General features: G+C 33.5%; 1 protein-coding gene across 1 annotated transcript; it reads right to left on the bottom strand.

The window, feature by feature from the left end:
• Window positions 1-3,645: 3,645 nt before the first annotated feature.
• LOC102594415 (uncharacterized) lies at window positions 3,646-12,448 on the bottom strand. Its single transcript, XM_006363396.2, has 11 exons — window positions 11,752-12,448; window positions 9,431-9,695; window positions 9,026-9,185; window positions 8,169-8,868; window positions 7,625-8,054; window positions 7,350-7,531; window positions 6,949-7,108; window positions 6,147-6,374; window positions 5,655-6,005; window positions 4,574-4,675; window positions 3,646-4,228 (listed from the first exon to the last, which is right to left on the bottom strand). The coding sequence occupies exons 1-11, from the start codon at window positions 12,264-12,266 to the stop codon at window positions 3,965-3,967; spliced, it is 3,357 nt and encodes a 1,118-aa protein (XP_006363458.1). The 5' UTR covers window positions 12,267-12,448; the 3' UTR covers window positions 3,646-3,964.
• Window positions 12,449-13,901: the final 1,453 nt, after the last annotated feature.

Here is a 13,901-nt window from a genome sequence, read left to right on the forward strand (position 1 = left end):
ATATATATATATTAGACTAGGAGTAGACTGAGACTAGTAGGGTGGTCCTCTTATAACAGTTATTCCTTCTATGTAAATAAAAATATATTATTCTTCTACCCCATCCACCCACCCCACCCTCTCCGGTGGATGGCTATGTTTGAAATTTTAATAAGAGGATTCAAAAAAATCGAAAGAATGATACTATTGAAAAAAAAATAAAAAATAAAAAAAATATATATATACACTATCAATCATGTGTTTAAAGATGAATATTCATTCTAAACAATGGTAGATATAACTTTTTTTAAGTTAATGTAAATAGAGCCAAACTTGTCTATAACAAATGTTATTTGGTTGTTGTAGCAAGATGTTGTTACAAAGAGCAAATAATAGTATAGCATAAAGTGAAAAATCGACTCCATAGAAAGCATAGTTATTATAGAGAATGATTATATCATTAATCTTAATTCATCTCTCTTTACTCCTCGATGAATATTATTGCATTCACTATTTCAATAATAACTAGTTTGAACTTGTATAAATAATAGTAGTATATATGAATATAGTATATAAAGTTCGCCTGAGTTTATAGTTGAAATTTTTATTTCACACTTAAACTTTACGAGGAATAATCTATCGCACCCCATGTTAGGCCTTCATATATATATTAATTCTTTCTAATTTTATTTAAGTAAATTTGTCATAAAGGTTTGTGATATAACGCTATTTTTATCGTTTGCCTACAAAATATTGCCAAGGTTTTTTGTTAATATATAGCTAGTGGACAGTAGATATGTTCATTACGAACAAAAGGAGTACGTCATGTTGATATATAAACGTCTAATTGGATCATTCACATCTTAGGATCACGTACTCAGTGGCGGATCCAGAATTTTCAATAAGAGGTTCAAAATCTAAAAAATTAGACACACGAAGTAGTCGAAGGGGATTCGACATCTACTAGATATATACCTAAAAAATTATTTTAACCACATATAAATCATATAATTTTCCGCTGAAAGGGGTTCGGATGAACCCCTCATTGTAAGGTGGCTCCGCTACTGCACGTACCAATAAACATATTGAACTATTCATGTGGTTGAGAGTTCTTGCAACATATCAACGCAAATATTAAGGGAAAAAATCGATATATAACAGATGAACTTGATGACCACATAATATAGTGGTTGATAGTAATATATGATGGAGACAGAAAATCTTCACTAATTAAGCGTATGAAATCAGCCATAGGATACAAATCAATATTCCCTCCGTCTCAAATTACGTATCGTCCTTATTAAAAATATACTCATTCTATCTTAAAGACAAAATCCTTAGTAGTAACACTACACCAAAAATGATCTTTAGCAGTAATTAATTGATAGTTATAGTTTAATTATCGCTAAATATATATTTTTAGAGGCAGCACTCTTTGTAAATGTCTCTAGGTAAATCCTATAGCGATATTGGATCCAATGATAATGTTGGTAAATGTTTTAACACTCTTTGTTAATGTGCATATTTATTGCTGCTAAAAACTGTTTTTGTTATAGTGTAATTGTTCTTGAATACTACAAACACGTCAATTGTGACACATAAATAAAATAAATATTACATCTTCAGACACAAATAAAAGCTAAATAGTTAAATACAAAGCATATAGATGAAAACACGACAAATATTTTAATACGATCAAGGTATACACATTTATTTATATTTTTTTGGTTGGTGCAAGAAACATTTCATTGTCAAGGGACAGATGTATTATCCATTTTGAGTAAATAAATGGCAGTCATGACAAAGGGTGACAAAATAAATTGAAGGAAAAAAAAATTAGCATTTGCAGAGGGGCAATACTCATTTATTAGTCTTTTTTTGTTGCTATTAAAAGAAAAGTCAGACAAATTAAAGATAGCTCATATTTGAACTTATTTAATCAAAATCTCAGTTGCTTTCTGCTTTTCAAATTGTAAATATTTTGTTTGTTGTTTAGCCACAAACTTATTCTTCTTACAAAACTTTTTTTAAAATCGATGACGCACGATTCAAAACTTGATATATATCTGTTTTTTTATTCGTCTACATTCGGATATTAAGTTTTGCTTTTGTAATTAAGGGCGATAAAATTAGCTTATGAAAACACGATTCTCCATGAATTTGTTTAAGTTTGATGTTAAATGTTGTTTCTCTTCAATTAAAGGACTGAGTTGTTCTAGCAAAAGGGGCATCAAATCTTGCAAGACTTATTTTAAGGTGCTTATCGAGCGTAGTCCGATTGCTAAATCATTATAGAATTGTTTAAGATATTAATAATCAATCGGTTATTGATTATTAATGATTCGATTATCATTTTAACCGTTAGTAAAAATCTAAATTAAAAGGAAGTCACACTAAGAAAGTTTTATTAAAACAGTTAGTGGAACCTAATAAAGCTAAATAACACCAATATTTCTCAATCAAAAGAACCTTAATGCTCATATTAAACTATATAATAGTTGATTTTTTCATTTTATAAAAACACAATACTATGCACTTGGAAGATTAGCCTTTATTGTATACTCCTAATAATGTATTGTCACATTAGCTTTCGTTAAGGGATTACTTAGCATACCAGACACTCAATTATTATTGAGTTATCGGTTAATCTATTAAGGAAAAAAAAAACTACATTGTTATCAAATCATTAGACGAATAATCCATACCAATAAATAAATAGTATTTTTTCGATTTGATTTTGAACCGTCTAATTTATATCGATATTTAGTGGAACAAACAATTTGACAAAATACTCCTCTTCATTTTTATTTATTTGTTTGCTTTATTTATGCCTTTCCTTTTCTCCAACGGTGAAAACATTTTTAAGTTTAAAAATTAAGAAAAGTATTTTCAACTATTTTTTATATAATATATATTTCTCTTTTGGCAAAGCCTAGAAGAAAGGGTTATTATTACGTCCATGCATGCTCAAAAAAAAAGAGGTGATTATCTTTTACTTTGGAGGCTTTTTGCTTCTATGTGACTAAATTTACTTATAATAGTACATATGATTTTTAACTTTTTTTATTATTTTGTTTAGAACATACATTTTTTCACTATTATATGGTACAACAATAAAATAAAAAAATGCATCTACTTTTTTACCCAAGCAAACAATTACTTAACAAATGTGGAAAAGAAAAAGTAAAGATAAAAAGAATAAGCACGAGGCAACTACTATAACTTTTTAAAGGCAAATGATGGAATGGAAATGACTAATGGGCTTCAACATCACAAAATCATTGGTGGAATTTCTTACCAAGACTTATGACTTGATTGGGATTTAAACTTTCGGAGTAGTTCAGTAGCTGGTTAGAATTATAAAAGTATACTTGTAATAAAGTTACTAATGATACAAATATTAGTTAGCAGGTTACAAAAATGCAAATTAAATAGACAATATTCAGTTGTGTTTGCTCGGACTCTCCAAAGATGTTATACTCACACCTCGGCATTTATGAAAAAGGCAAGCAACATAGATATACAGAAGAATAATAAACACAATCATAAGACTTATAATCCCATTTAATATAAGGTGTAGAAGTAGAGGCCTTAAAAGAACAAGAAAAGAGTTGACAACTAACAAGATTTAAATCCAGAAATTTCAATAGCACAATCCAACAAGTCTTAGAAACTCAGAATACATTCATAATTAACATCAATTGGAATTAGTGAAGATGAATACATTAGATGGGTACAAATGTATACAACTACAAGCTGGAAAAGGACTAAAGAAACTGATACACAACACACACACACAACAAGACCATCATAAATGTCCTATGGACGCGAATACGTCCGTATGGTTTTCCATTTCAAATAAGACTAAGAACATGTTACATTGCTCAATGAGGGGTCAACAGACCCAAGTATTGGGTCTGTAACTCCTGCTGAATAATCTAATGCTAATCTACAACATCCTAAGGCTACCAAAATTTGAGGAAGATCAAGAATCTTCTTGACTTTGTTGTGAAGGGAGGGAATTAGCACAGGTAAGTAAGAGGTTGTAGAGGTTCTCTGCTGTGGGACGGTCGTTTGGATCCTTCTCAGTACACCAACGATAAATAGAAACGAGAAGTTTCAGGATACGAGATTCAGATTGTTTCTTGTCAAGGTCCGAGCTAGAACAAGACTTTGCTAGATCCTCTAGCTCTGCTTTGGACGCAGCCATTGCCTCTAATTTTTCGGTTAATTGTGGCCGTTTACCCGCCTGCATGTGTTAAACATGAATTACATTGTTTTCTACCATTTAAAGCAATTCAAACAAAAACTTGTTTTTTTTTAAATGTGCATGCGACAAGTGTACTTCTGCAGGCAGTTCTTATGAACGAAAGCAATATAAGGAAGAAAACCATGAGAGCTCCGAAATATCCAACAACCAAGATGCTAGAACCATTAGCCTTTTGAGCAACCAAGGGCAGCCATAATAAAGATTGTCCAACAGGGGACTTTGGAACTTCTGAAGTCCTCATCACACAATGATATTTCAAGCACACTAGGTACTCATCATGGTATTTAGAGCATTAATAATCGAAGGTTAGAGATCAAGAAATACCTGAAGAGAATGGTGGATATCTAACTCGGATGACTCTGAGTAAGGAAGTTGCAGTGTTAACAATTCCAGAAGGACGCACCCAAACGACCAAATATCAGCACCCTACATCCAAAGTAAGACAAGTAAAAACCTAGTTCGGAAAACCTTTGAATACATTAAGCTAGAATTGCAGTTTAGACATGACAAAAACTCACTTTATCTTTCAAGTCACCAACTCAAAGCAATTAAACTCATTTGTTCATCTTCAAAAGGAAAAAGATAATACAGGAAATTAGCACCTATAAATACTTTTTTGTTGTTCAATAACCCATTCTAGCCAATTTACCCATCTATTGAATTTGGGTTAAGGGTGAAATAATCCACCCGCCCCTCCTGATATTTTTTGGCCATAGTGGACTTATTTTAGGTCCTATTTAGCTTTCATCTACCTATTGAAACGGGGAACCTGCAAAGTCAAAGCAAGAAAAACCTTTTTACCTTGAAGCAACTCATCTATAACCTAGAGACCTTTTCAACTTCAAAGAAGTAAGAGATAATATTCCCCAACCCCTTTTGCCACAGGATACATCCTCTGAGATTAGCCGTCATATAAAAATAGTCTCTCAAAAACAAAAATCCTCATCTCCGAAATAGATTCAAGCATCAAAAATGAGGAAATTTAAACAAACAAATTACCAAGAAAGTAAGGTGAAAATTTGAATTTGTCAATGAGTACATATTATTGTTCTTTAATCAGTAGCAGTGCAGCAATAGAGCAGACAAAATATGCTTTCTTTTCTAGCTTAAAACATTTGAAGTTAATAATGACAAGATAAAGCTGAACTTTAATAGAGGAATGAGTGATATATCAGTTTTTAGTAGAAAATGTGTGTCTTTTGAAGGTGGTAAGTTCTTGATTGTGTTGAATTGATTTTACCCCAGGGTGACAAATTGGCAAATCAGAAAGAACCACATTGTTTTAGCAGATCAGAGCACCCGGTGGGGCATTTAATTGGTACTTGTTAGTAGAGAATTCAATGGTTAGGATTCTAACTTCAAGGATTGGTGACTTTTTTTTTGGTCAGAAGGATTGGTGACTTACCAACCCATAGATATTGCGCTTATTCATCGCCTGAAAGACCTCAGGAGCCATCCAACGAGGTGTACCAACACAAACATCTGGTGGAGGAATTCCAGCATGGGCAATGCAGCAAGTATGTAAGTATGAACGAAGGGGAATTGCCATATCGAAGTCGCATAGCTTTACTGTAGGGGTACCATCAACTCTCTTCTTATCCAGATCTATCAGGATGTTTTCACTTTTTATATCACGATGTATGATATGCCTAGAATGCAGCTCTGTCAACGCACTTGCTACATCTCGGGCAATAAATACCGACAGCTCAACGGGAAGACGCTTCTCACCAGCATTAGATAGCTTATCTACATGTTTCTGCCAGTTAAGGACAAGAAAGTAAAATGAGCTGAATACAAAAGGCAATCAGGTGTTATTTATACCCTTCCAACCTCAAAAGGGAAAGGAAATAAAGGAGAGGAAAGTCAGGTACGAGAAGAGTTCTAGGAAAACATATACCTTTAGTGAACCCCCTTTAATATGCTCCATCAAAATGGCAGACTGCAAAGTACGACTTTCTGAACTGCCATCTGATGAAGGAACCCATCTTGAAGATATTTGATGACCATAATATTTGACAATGCACGAACTGTTTAAGACACCCAACACCCTAACTTCTCCAATACAGTTAAACTCAAAATTCTTAATCTCATCCGCTGTGGACTTGGACATCTCTAGAGTTCGCACCTGCAGTGGCAAAAATGTTCATTCAATCATCTAAACCTCAATCCTGAACTAGTCGGTATCAGTCATATGACTCTTTTATATTCATTCCGCTCAATTCAGGTTAATTGAGCAGAATAAATTTAAAAAAAAATCAACTATGCCTCGTCAATAAAGATGCTAGCCGAGAAAAATTCCCACATTCTAGTGGTATAATACGTGTCACTAATTAATCAAGTTTTATCAGCAGATAAATGAAAAATTTGCAAAATGAAAAGCATAAGCCTGCAATATAATGGATTCCAGCTGAATAGCAGAATAAGTCAAAAAGGATTGCTTTGCTTCTTATCTATTTCAAATTTCCAAAACAAATCAAAAGCACAAGACCAGATAGACTGGTAAATTCCAGTCAATAATGGAAAGTACAATAAAGCCAGAAAAATCATTTTCTAATTGTTGTGGGTTAACACATAAACATGTAGTTCAGTCACTCTAAGAATAAAACATATTTAATTCAAGTCATTGAAGTTTGGAATAAGAACTTAAGTATATTTGCATAATAATAACTGGAGAACTTAAAGGCAATCAGGAACCACACCTTTGCCAGAGTCTCAAGGGATCCCAATTTACACGGGACGAGGGTTGAGGAGGGAGCTTTATGAATTTTATCAGCACCGGTTAGAGAAGGAAAAGAACTAACTTGACCAGGACTAGCATCTGGCACAACAGGAACATTTATCCGGTTCAGTGGAATATACCTGAAAGAAACAGCAAGCTCAGTGATCTGGCCATTTTCATTCCGACATAACTCAGGTAAACTAGAGATTTTTAGTAACTAAGGAACTACTCAAGAAGCTGGCAATTTCACCCCAAAATAACCAATAATCACACTGGCTAAATTGAAAATGCAATATCGTCATACACGTGTATTGATATAAATGCTTGTAGTACCAGAAATTAGTCATGAAGAAAGTAACACAGAATTGGAAAATCATTGACCTGCAAAAGTATTCTGGATCTGTCTCTTCTCTGATATCAAGGGGATGACACGCATCAACTATCATTCGAACCCATGATTCACCCCTCTTTACCACGATCACATTCCACGCATGCGGTGAAAAATCCAAATAACCCCTAACAAGCTCACAAGATATTCGAGGTTCTATTCGGTCACACAGGTACTGCAGAAGACAAATGAAATTTATCAGTTCATAATAATAAACTAAATTCAGAACCACCATATCTAATTAGAAACATGTCTGATGACAAAATACCTTCATAAGCAAGGCCCTATGCCTACATACACCAAACTGCAAACTCCCAATAGGAACAACAATAGAATTTTGCCTTGATTTTATTGAGTGAAGTGCTTTCTCACAAAGATTAAGGAAAAGTATATCTTCTGAGATGCTAGGACTCTCTTTTGTGACCATGCTGGTAGTGTCATCATTTCCAGTAGGGCATGTGCAGACAAAAGGCTTGCTATAGTTCGACCCAGATACATCTTTCCTTGCCTTCTGTACAATATTACTTTTGTCACTTCCACCAAAATGATCCGACACTAAAAGGGCAAGCAGTGATGCAATTTGCAAGTTGTCTACAGCAACATGTTCTCTATCTTTAAACAGACCATCTATCTGATTAAAATGAAAGATTAGAGCTTGAGCACGTAGAGCAATGGCATCCAGCATTTCATCTCTTTGCCTAAACAGATTAAATAAGTAATCAAAATGAGTAGAGAGGCAAAGCATTCCCTGAAGTTAGTAGTTGAGGTCCATAACTATTAGTCTATTAATGGCATGCAAACATGGAAGTTACCTATCAACTAAAATGACTTCCCGTGAATCAAGATGCAAATTCTGCTCATAACTCCTCAGCGACATAAATGGCCGATCTCGCCCAGCATCATAAAAGCCATCTGGTAAATAATCATCAATACCACAGAAAGACATCATGCTGTATTTGCAGGATACCTCTGAATGATCTGTTGGTCTGCGGGTTTTGCATGGTTTTGGATTATCAATGACCCCATCCAGGTGCCTTTTCGATTTTGGAGGACTATTAGACACCTCTGAAGACAAACTTTCCTCAGCCACATCAGCAGCATCAGAAACAGAACCTACTGAAGCATCACATGTTTTACAATTCTGAATATCTATGCATGTTTCAATGGAGTCAGAAGCAACACATGAAGGTCTTCCTATATAATTGTCCTCCTTTAATCTGATATGTTCATCAATACCACTAGCTAAAGAGCCTTTGCACTCAGCTTCTTCAGGAATCAGTTCTTTATCATGTGTATCATCATCCACTATGCTTGATGAGGCCTCCACCAGAGAATCATCAATTAGCTTAGAATGTTTGCAGGCAACACATTTCCTGCTGTTGTTTAATCGCTCTTGACGAGCCCTCTGTTGCATATAATACTGCCGCTTCCATTTCTTGGATTTTCGAGGCCGAAAACATCGATGACTGGGTGATGAGCCACATAAATGACCTGACAATTTGATAGAAACTCCTACACAATTAAAAGTTCACACATCAGACTTCTCAAAGGTACTACCCTTCCGAACAACACTTCTTAGAAGGGCAACAAACAAGATTCAAAGGAATCAGAATGTGCAGAAATAGCAATAGATATAAGGAGGGGAGACAAGAGATTCCGAGGAACTCACCATTTTGGGTATTCTCAGAAGTTTCCTGTTCATAACTTTCAAGCACGTCCATTTCTGAAGACGAACTGGTGGTGTCATCCTTGGACAAATCTATGAAATTCCCCTCCAAATTGCAGCATACCCATGAAGGAATCGAACACCACCTACGAAGCTTATTGTGCTTCAGCAAATTTCAATGAAGATATATGGGTCAGGATAAGGTAATTATAATATATCAAGTTACTTGACTAGACAATTGAGACAAATACATTTCGGGTTTTTTTCCAGTGGGATGCAAGAATTTCATCCACATTAAGAGTAGATGCCTCTCATGTTATAAACATTTATCAGAGAAGGAAAAGAAACTAGAGAAAAAGCCTAAAAGCAACAAGACTAGAAAGAAACTGTAATTTCAGTAACACATACCTGAAGATTGAGACTCTGCAGATTATACATTGAAAGGAGATCAAGATTCTCCAAGGATGTTAATCTATTGTTAGAAAAGTCCAAACTCTCTAATCTTTGCAGAGAAGACAACCCCGGAGGTACTTCAATCAGTTTATTATTAGCAACCTTCAGTGACAGTAAGGAGTTAAGATGAGTTATCTCAACAGGTAAATTCTTCATCTTATTGAATGAAAGATCAAGGCACTCCAATTTAGAGAGGCAGGCTATTTCAGGAGGTAAATATCTGCAAGAACAGCAAGGAACAATGGCATTATAATGGAGTACAATGATAAAAAAAAGATAAAATGGTTTATAGATATGAACTGAATCTACAAGTTTATGGTTCACAACTTTCAACCTCTAGCAACCAAAAGTAAAGCACTGCTTGCCAAAAGAGTAGCAGAATGAAGTTTTAGCCTTTCAGATATCAAAACAATAAAATGTGATGTACAGATATTTTTAGATATCAGACCTCATCTAACAAAATGTATCAAGTGTCAAACAACTTAAACATGACTTTTATCTGAAGAGTCAATATTCTGGCGTAACTGCACCCAATAAAAGGAACACTATAAAATACAAATCCTAACACCTATTTCCAATTTGAATCCTCCTTCCAACTGCAAAAACGACTAATTTCCAGTCCTACCAACATTAAGCAATGATATACAACTGATAAATTACACATGCTAAGCAAAAGTTCACTTAATCTGCTATTAGCTATAGGACATACTACTGTGATGGAAAGATGTGACAGCAACAGGCTCGCAATTCTGAAGTGTGAAGTGTGTGGACACCTTTTGCACCTCAAACTCCTTGAGGCAGCATATTCTATATTCCATACTCCAAGCGAACAAAGTCACTTCATATACTTCCCTTTTCTTTTTTTCCTATTGGAGACCTGTGAGATTTAAGACGTCTATAACTTTAAAATTATGTGATGTACTCGTGCATAGGCTTTTCATAACACCTGCTAATCAAAAGTAGAATGATGTCTTCAGGGACCAAAAGATAATTCTCAAACAAAATGTGGACCTTGAGAGGGTATAATTGCCAGGAGACAACAGCAACCAATATGCTGCAAATTGATTAACCAGCCAGATTTTTAATGTCTCAAAATCTTTAACTCGTTGTAGTTGCAAGAAACAACAAGACGGAGATGAAGGGAAAAGTCTTCTGGTGGCTGCATAATGCCAACCTCAAAATAATAAATTTATCCATTATAAAGGCAAACCATATAACCTCTTCAGCTGTCAAATTACATGAGGTAAAATAATAAGATGATTTTAACCTAACTAAGATGCACTATAGGATAAGAAATCCCATAAACAAAAAATAAAAATTTCAATTAAAGGAAACACAAATAAATAGTTAAAAAACAACACTCTTTACGACCCTTAACCAAGGGATAGTTATGCTATGTACTATCGACTAATCCTAATATCGTATCATATCCTGGTTGAACTTAGTATGGTCCTAGAGTAGAACCTGATACCCTTTGAAGAATGCTAAAGTCTAAACTCCCGATAAACAACTTACAAAATTTTGTGCATATCTTTTGGTCCTAATTAACAAACTTCAATCTCATGAAGCATCTAAGCAGCAAAAACAAGTCTTTATTTTCTTTTATGCTCCAGCTGTGTTACCACATCCAAAATTTCTTTGAGAAGATCTGTTGTTTTTGTAAAACTTTTACTAATCATGCATAAAATTGTTTTGCTTGGTCATGTCAATCTACAAAACAAGTTTGAACTAACAGGAAAATTTTGTACCCGAAAACTGAAACTAACCATTTAAACCTGCAAATACTTTTTCCCTGTCTTTACCTCCTTAAAGAGACCACAAAAAACATCCTGGTAGGATGCTCTACCTACCTAGTTTCCCCTGTATTAATGGAAGTTTGTGTGATCATGTACCCTGCTTAATACTATTTAACTTGGGGCTTATAGTTGCAGCAGCTAGCACTTGTAAAAACAATAGTTTAGCAATAAACTTGTTCTATTAAATTCAAATTACTTTAAGGAATGCAGCAAAAGCGAAAAAGTGCAGATGCAACCTAATCTTCCAATAACACCAAAAGCACATTGAGCTGCAACCTGCACATGAATTTAGTGCAACAATATAGACAAGTTCACAGAGAAACATCATCGAATTGGTTTAATATTTATACATTGACAAAGTCAGAAATTTTATGTTATCAAGTTAACTGACAGCCAACTACAGGTAATTTGTCTATAGTAAACATGAGTTTAGCGTAAATAAACTTAGATAGAATTATTGCAAGAAGAAACAGATCTAACCTGATAGAAAAATGACAGACAGAGAGCTTAGTCAGGCGCTTAAGACCAGCAATATCTCTTAAAAGTGGGAAAGCTGAAGGTCTAGAGGGAACTTTACATAGCTCCAATTCTTTCAAATTCTTTAACTTCTGCAAATCCAATCCACTCATCCCAGGAAATGATACCTTCACTTGCAAACTCTCTAATTCAACCAAATTCCTTAACTCTCCAGTTGGAAACAAATTAACCTCATTCCCAAAAAATTTAAGTATCTTAACCTTCCCAAGTGCACCAATTGCCTTAGGAATCAAATTAAATACATTCTTATACATATACAAACCTTCAACCCCACCTTCTACACCTTCCAACAATGGAAAATCCAAACTTTTCCCCGAAATATCAAAACTTGAATCAAACCCAGAAACCATCTTGCTCGAATCTTCCTCTAAACCCGTCAATTCATCACCTCCGTCGGAATTTTCAGATACATTCTTGGGTTTGGCACTTTCAGAGCTTTCTGAATCGTTTTCACCCATACGAGCAGCTTGAATAAGAAATCAAAAGGATCAAGAACGAGAACCCCACTTATATATAGAAGAAATTCGAGAAGAATTGTGAAGAAGAGGAGGAAAATAACGCCTCCCGTCGGTGGAGAAGAGAAACCCTAAATTCTTGAAGAAGAAAAGGGACTAAAGAAGTGTAAATTATTAAAGTGGGCTTTGACTGTAAATTCAAAAATCATGCGCTCGCTTTGACGCTAAGAGGTTTTTAAATTGACTATTTGGACCCCTAAATATAAGGGTAATACAAATTGATACTCTGATTTTTATTATTTTTTTCCAAGTAGGTGAGGTGAGCACTTGCTTCGAAGTTTTGAAGATAAGTTTCGAATATTAAAAAGTTACAAATTCTTTATTTTTATCTTTCCATTATAATTTAACACAAACAAAAATAATATACCTTATATAATTCTACAAATAAGGTCTGAAAAAGGTGATGTGTACTATCTTGTAAAAGTAAAAAGATAATTTTTAATATTCTTTTAAAAAAATTAATTAATAATAAGAATGATATAGATATAAAATTAAAAATTATTTCTTGATTTTTTAAAATACATCTATGTTTAGGACAACAGATAGAGGGGGGGTTTTTCTAACCAAATAATAAGAAAAAAAGGTTTTAGTTCAAATTTTGCCTAAAATTCTCCAAACGAGTTTTTTCAAACTTAAACGGAATGCCACGTTCAGTCAAATTTAATTTGAAATTAAAGTTGATATGTCACACTCTTTGTACTAAATTTAGGTTGAATTTATTTCATCACAATATCATATGATTTGACAAAAAAATATATAATCATTTGATTTTTGTATATAACTCAGTGTATCATATGCTCGATATATTTACAACAAATACAGTTAATACTTACTCATATTCACAAAGTTTATATTATTATATTGTACTATATTTTATATTAAATTATAAATGTCAAAGAATTCACCCCAATTCTTGTTGGTAAAAATATTACGGTTTGTACCAATACAACAAATGAGAAGTGGATACTCCCTTCGGATACAAATTATTATTCTCGTAAGTAATGTAAAATCTCTAATTTATGTGCAAAGTATTTTTTGAAACATTTTTCTATATTTTGATTTAAAAAAGTTGTTGATCGACATATACTTTTCTTTTCACTCACTCTACTTATGAGGTTATGTTGAATTTGTTGTTGTTGTAATCTTAAACAAGTATTTGGGATCAAGAATAAATATATCAACTCCAAAACACTAATTTGATTCAAGAATTCTAAAACACAAAAATTATTCATTTGAACTCCATATCATCTGACATGACATTTCTGAATGCTTATGTCGATTTTTATATATGTTAGCCATATCATTGCAGATTAAAATATCAAAAACGAAAATCTAATAACGGTTGATTTTTATTTTCGTTAATATTTTAGATATGCTTCACATCACCTAAAATGTCTAACATATATGCGACAGCCCACAATTATGACAAAATTCAATAATATGGATAATATTTGTTACTGATTAATGAGGAGTTTGTTCTTCAATATTAAGATATATTTTCAAATTAATTGATATCAATAATTTAATTATTTTTCTTGGTTTCGAAATGATGAAAGATAATGGAAAAATAAAGAGACA

Source organism: Solanum tuberosum, unplaced genomic scaffold (assembly GCF_000226075.1).
Source record: "Solanum tuberosum cultivar DM 1-3 516 R44 unplaced genomic scaffold, SolTub_3.0 scf00439, whole genome shotgun sequence".
Lineage (NCBI taxonomy): Eukaryota > Viridiplantae > Streptophyta > Magnoliopsida > Solanales > Solanaceae > Solanum > Solanum tuberosum.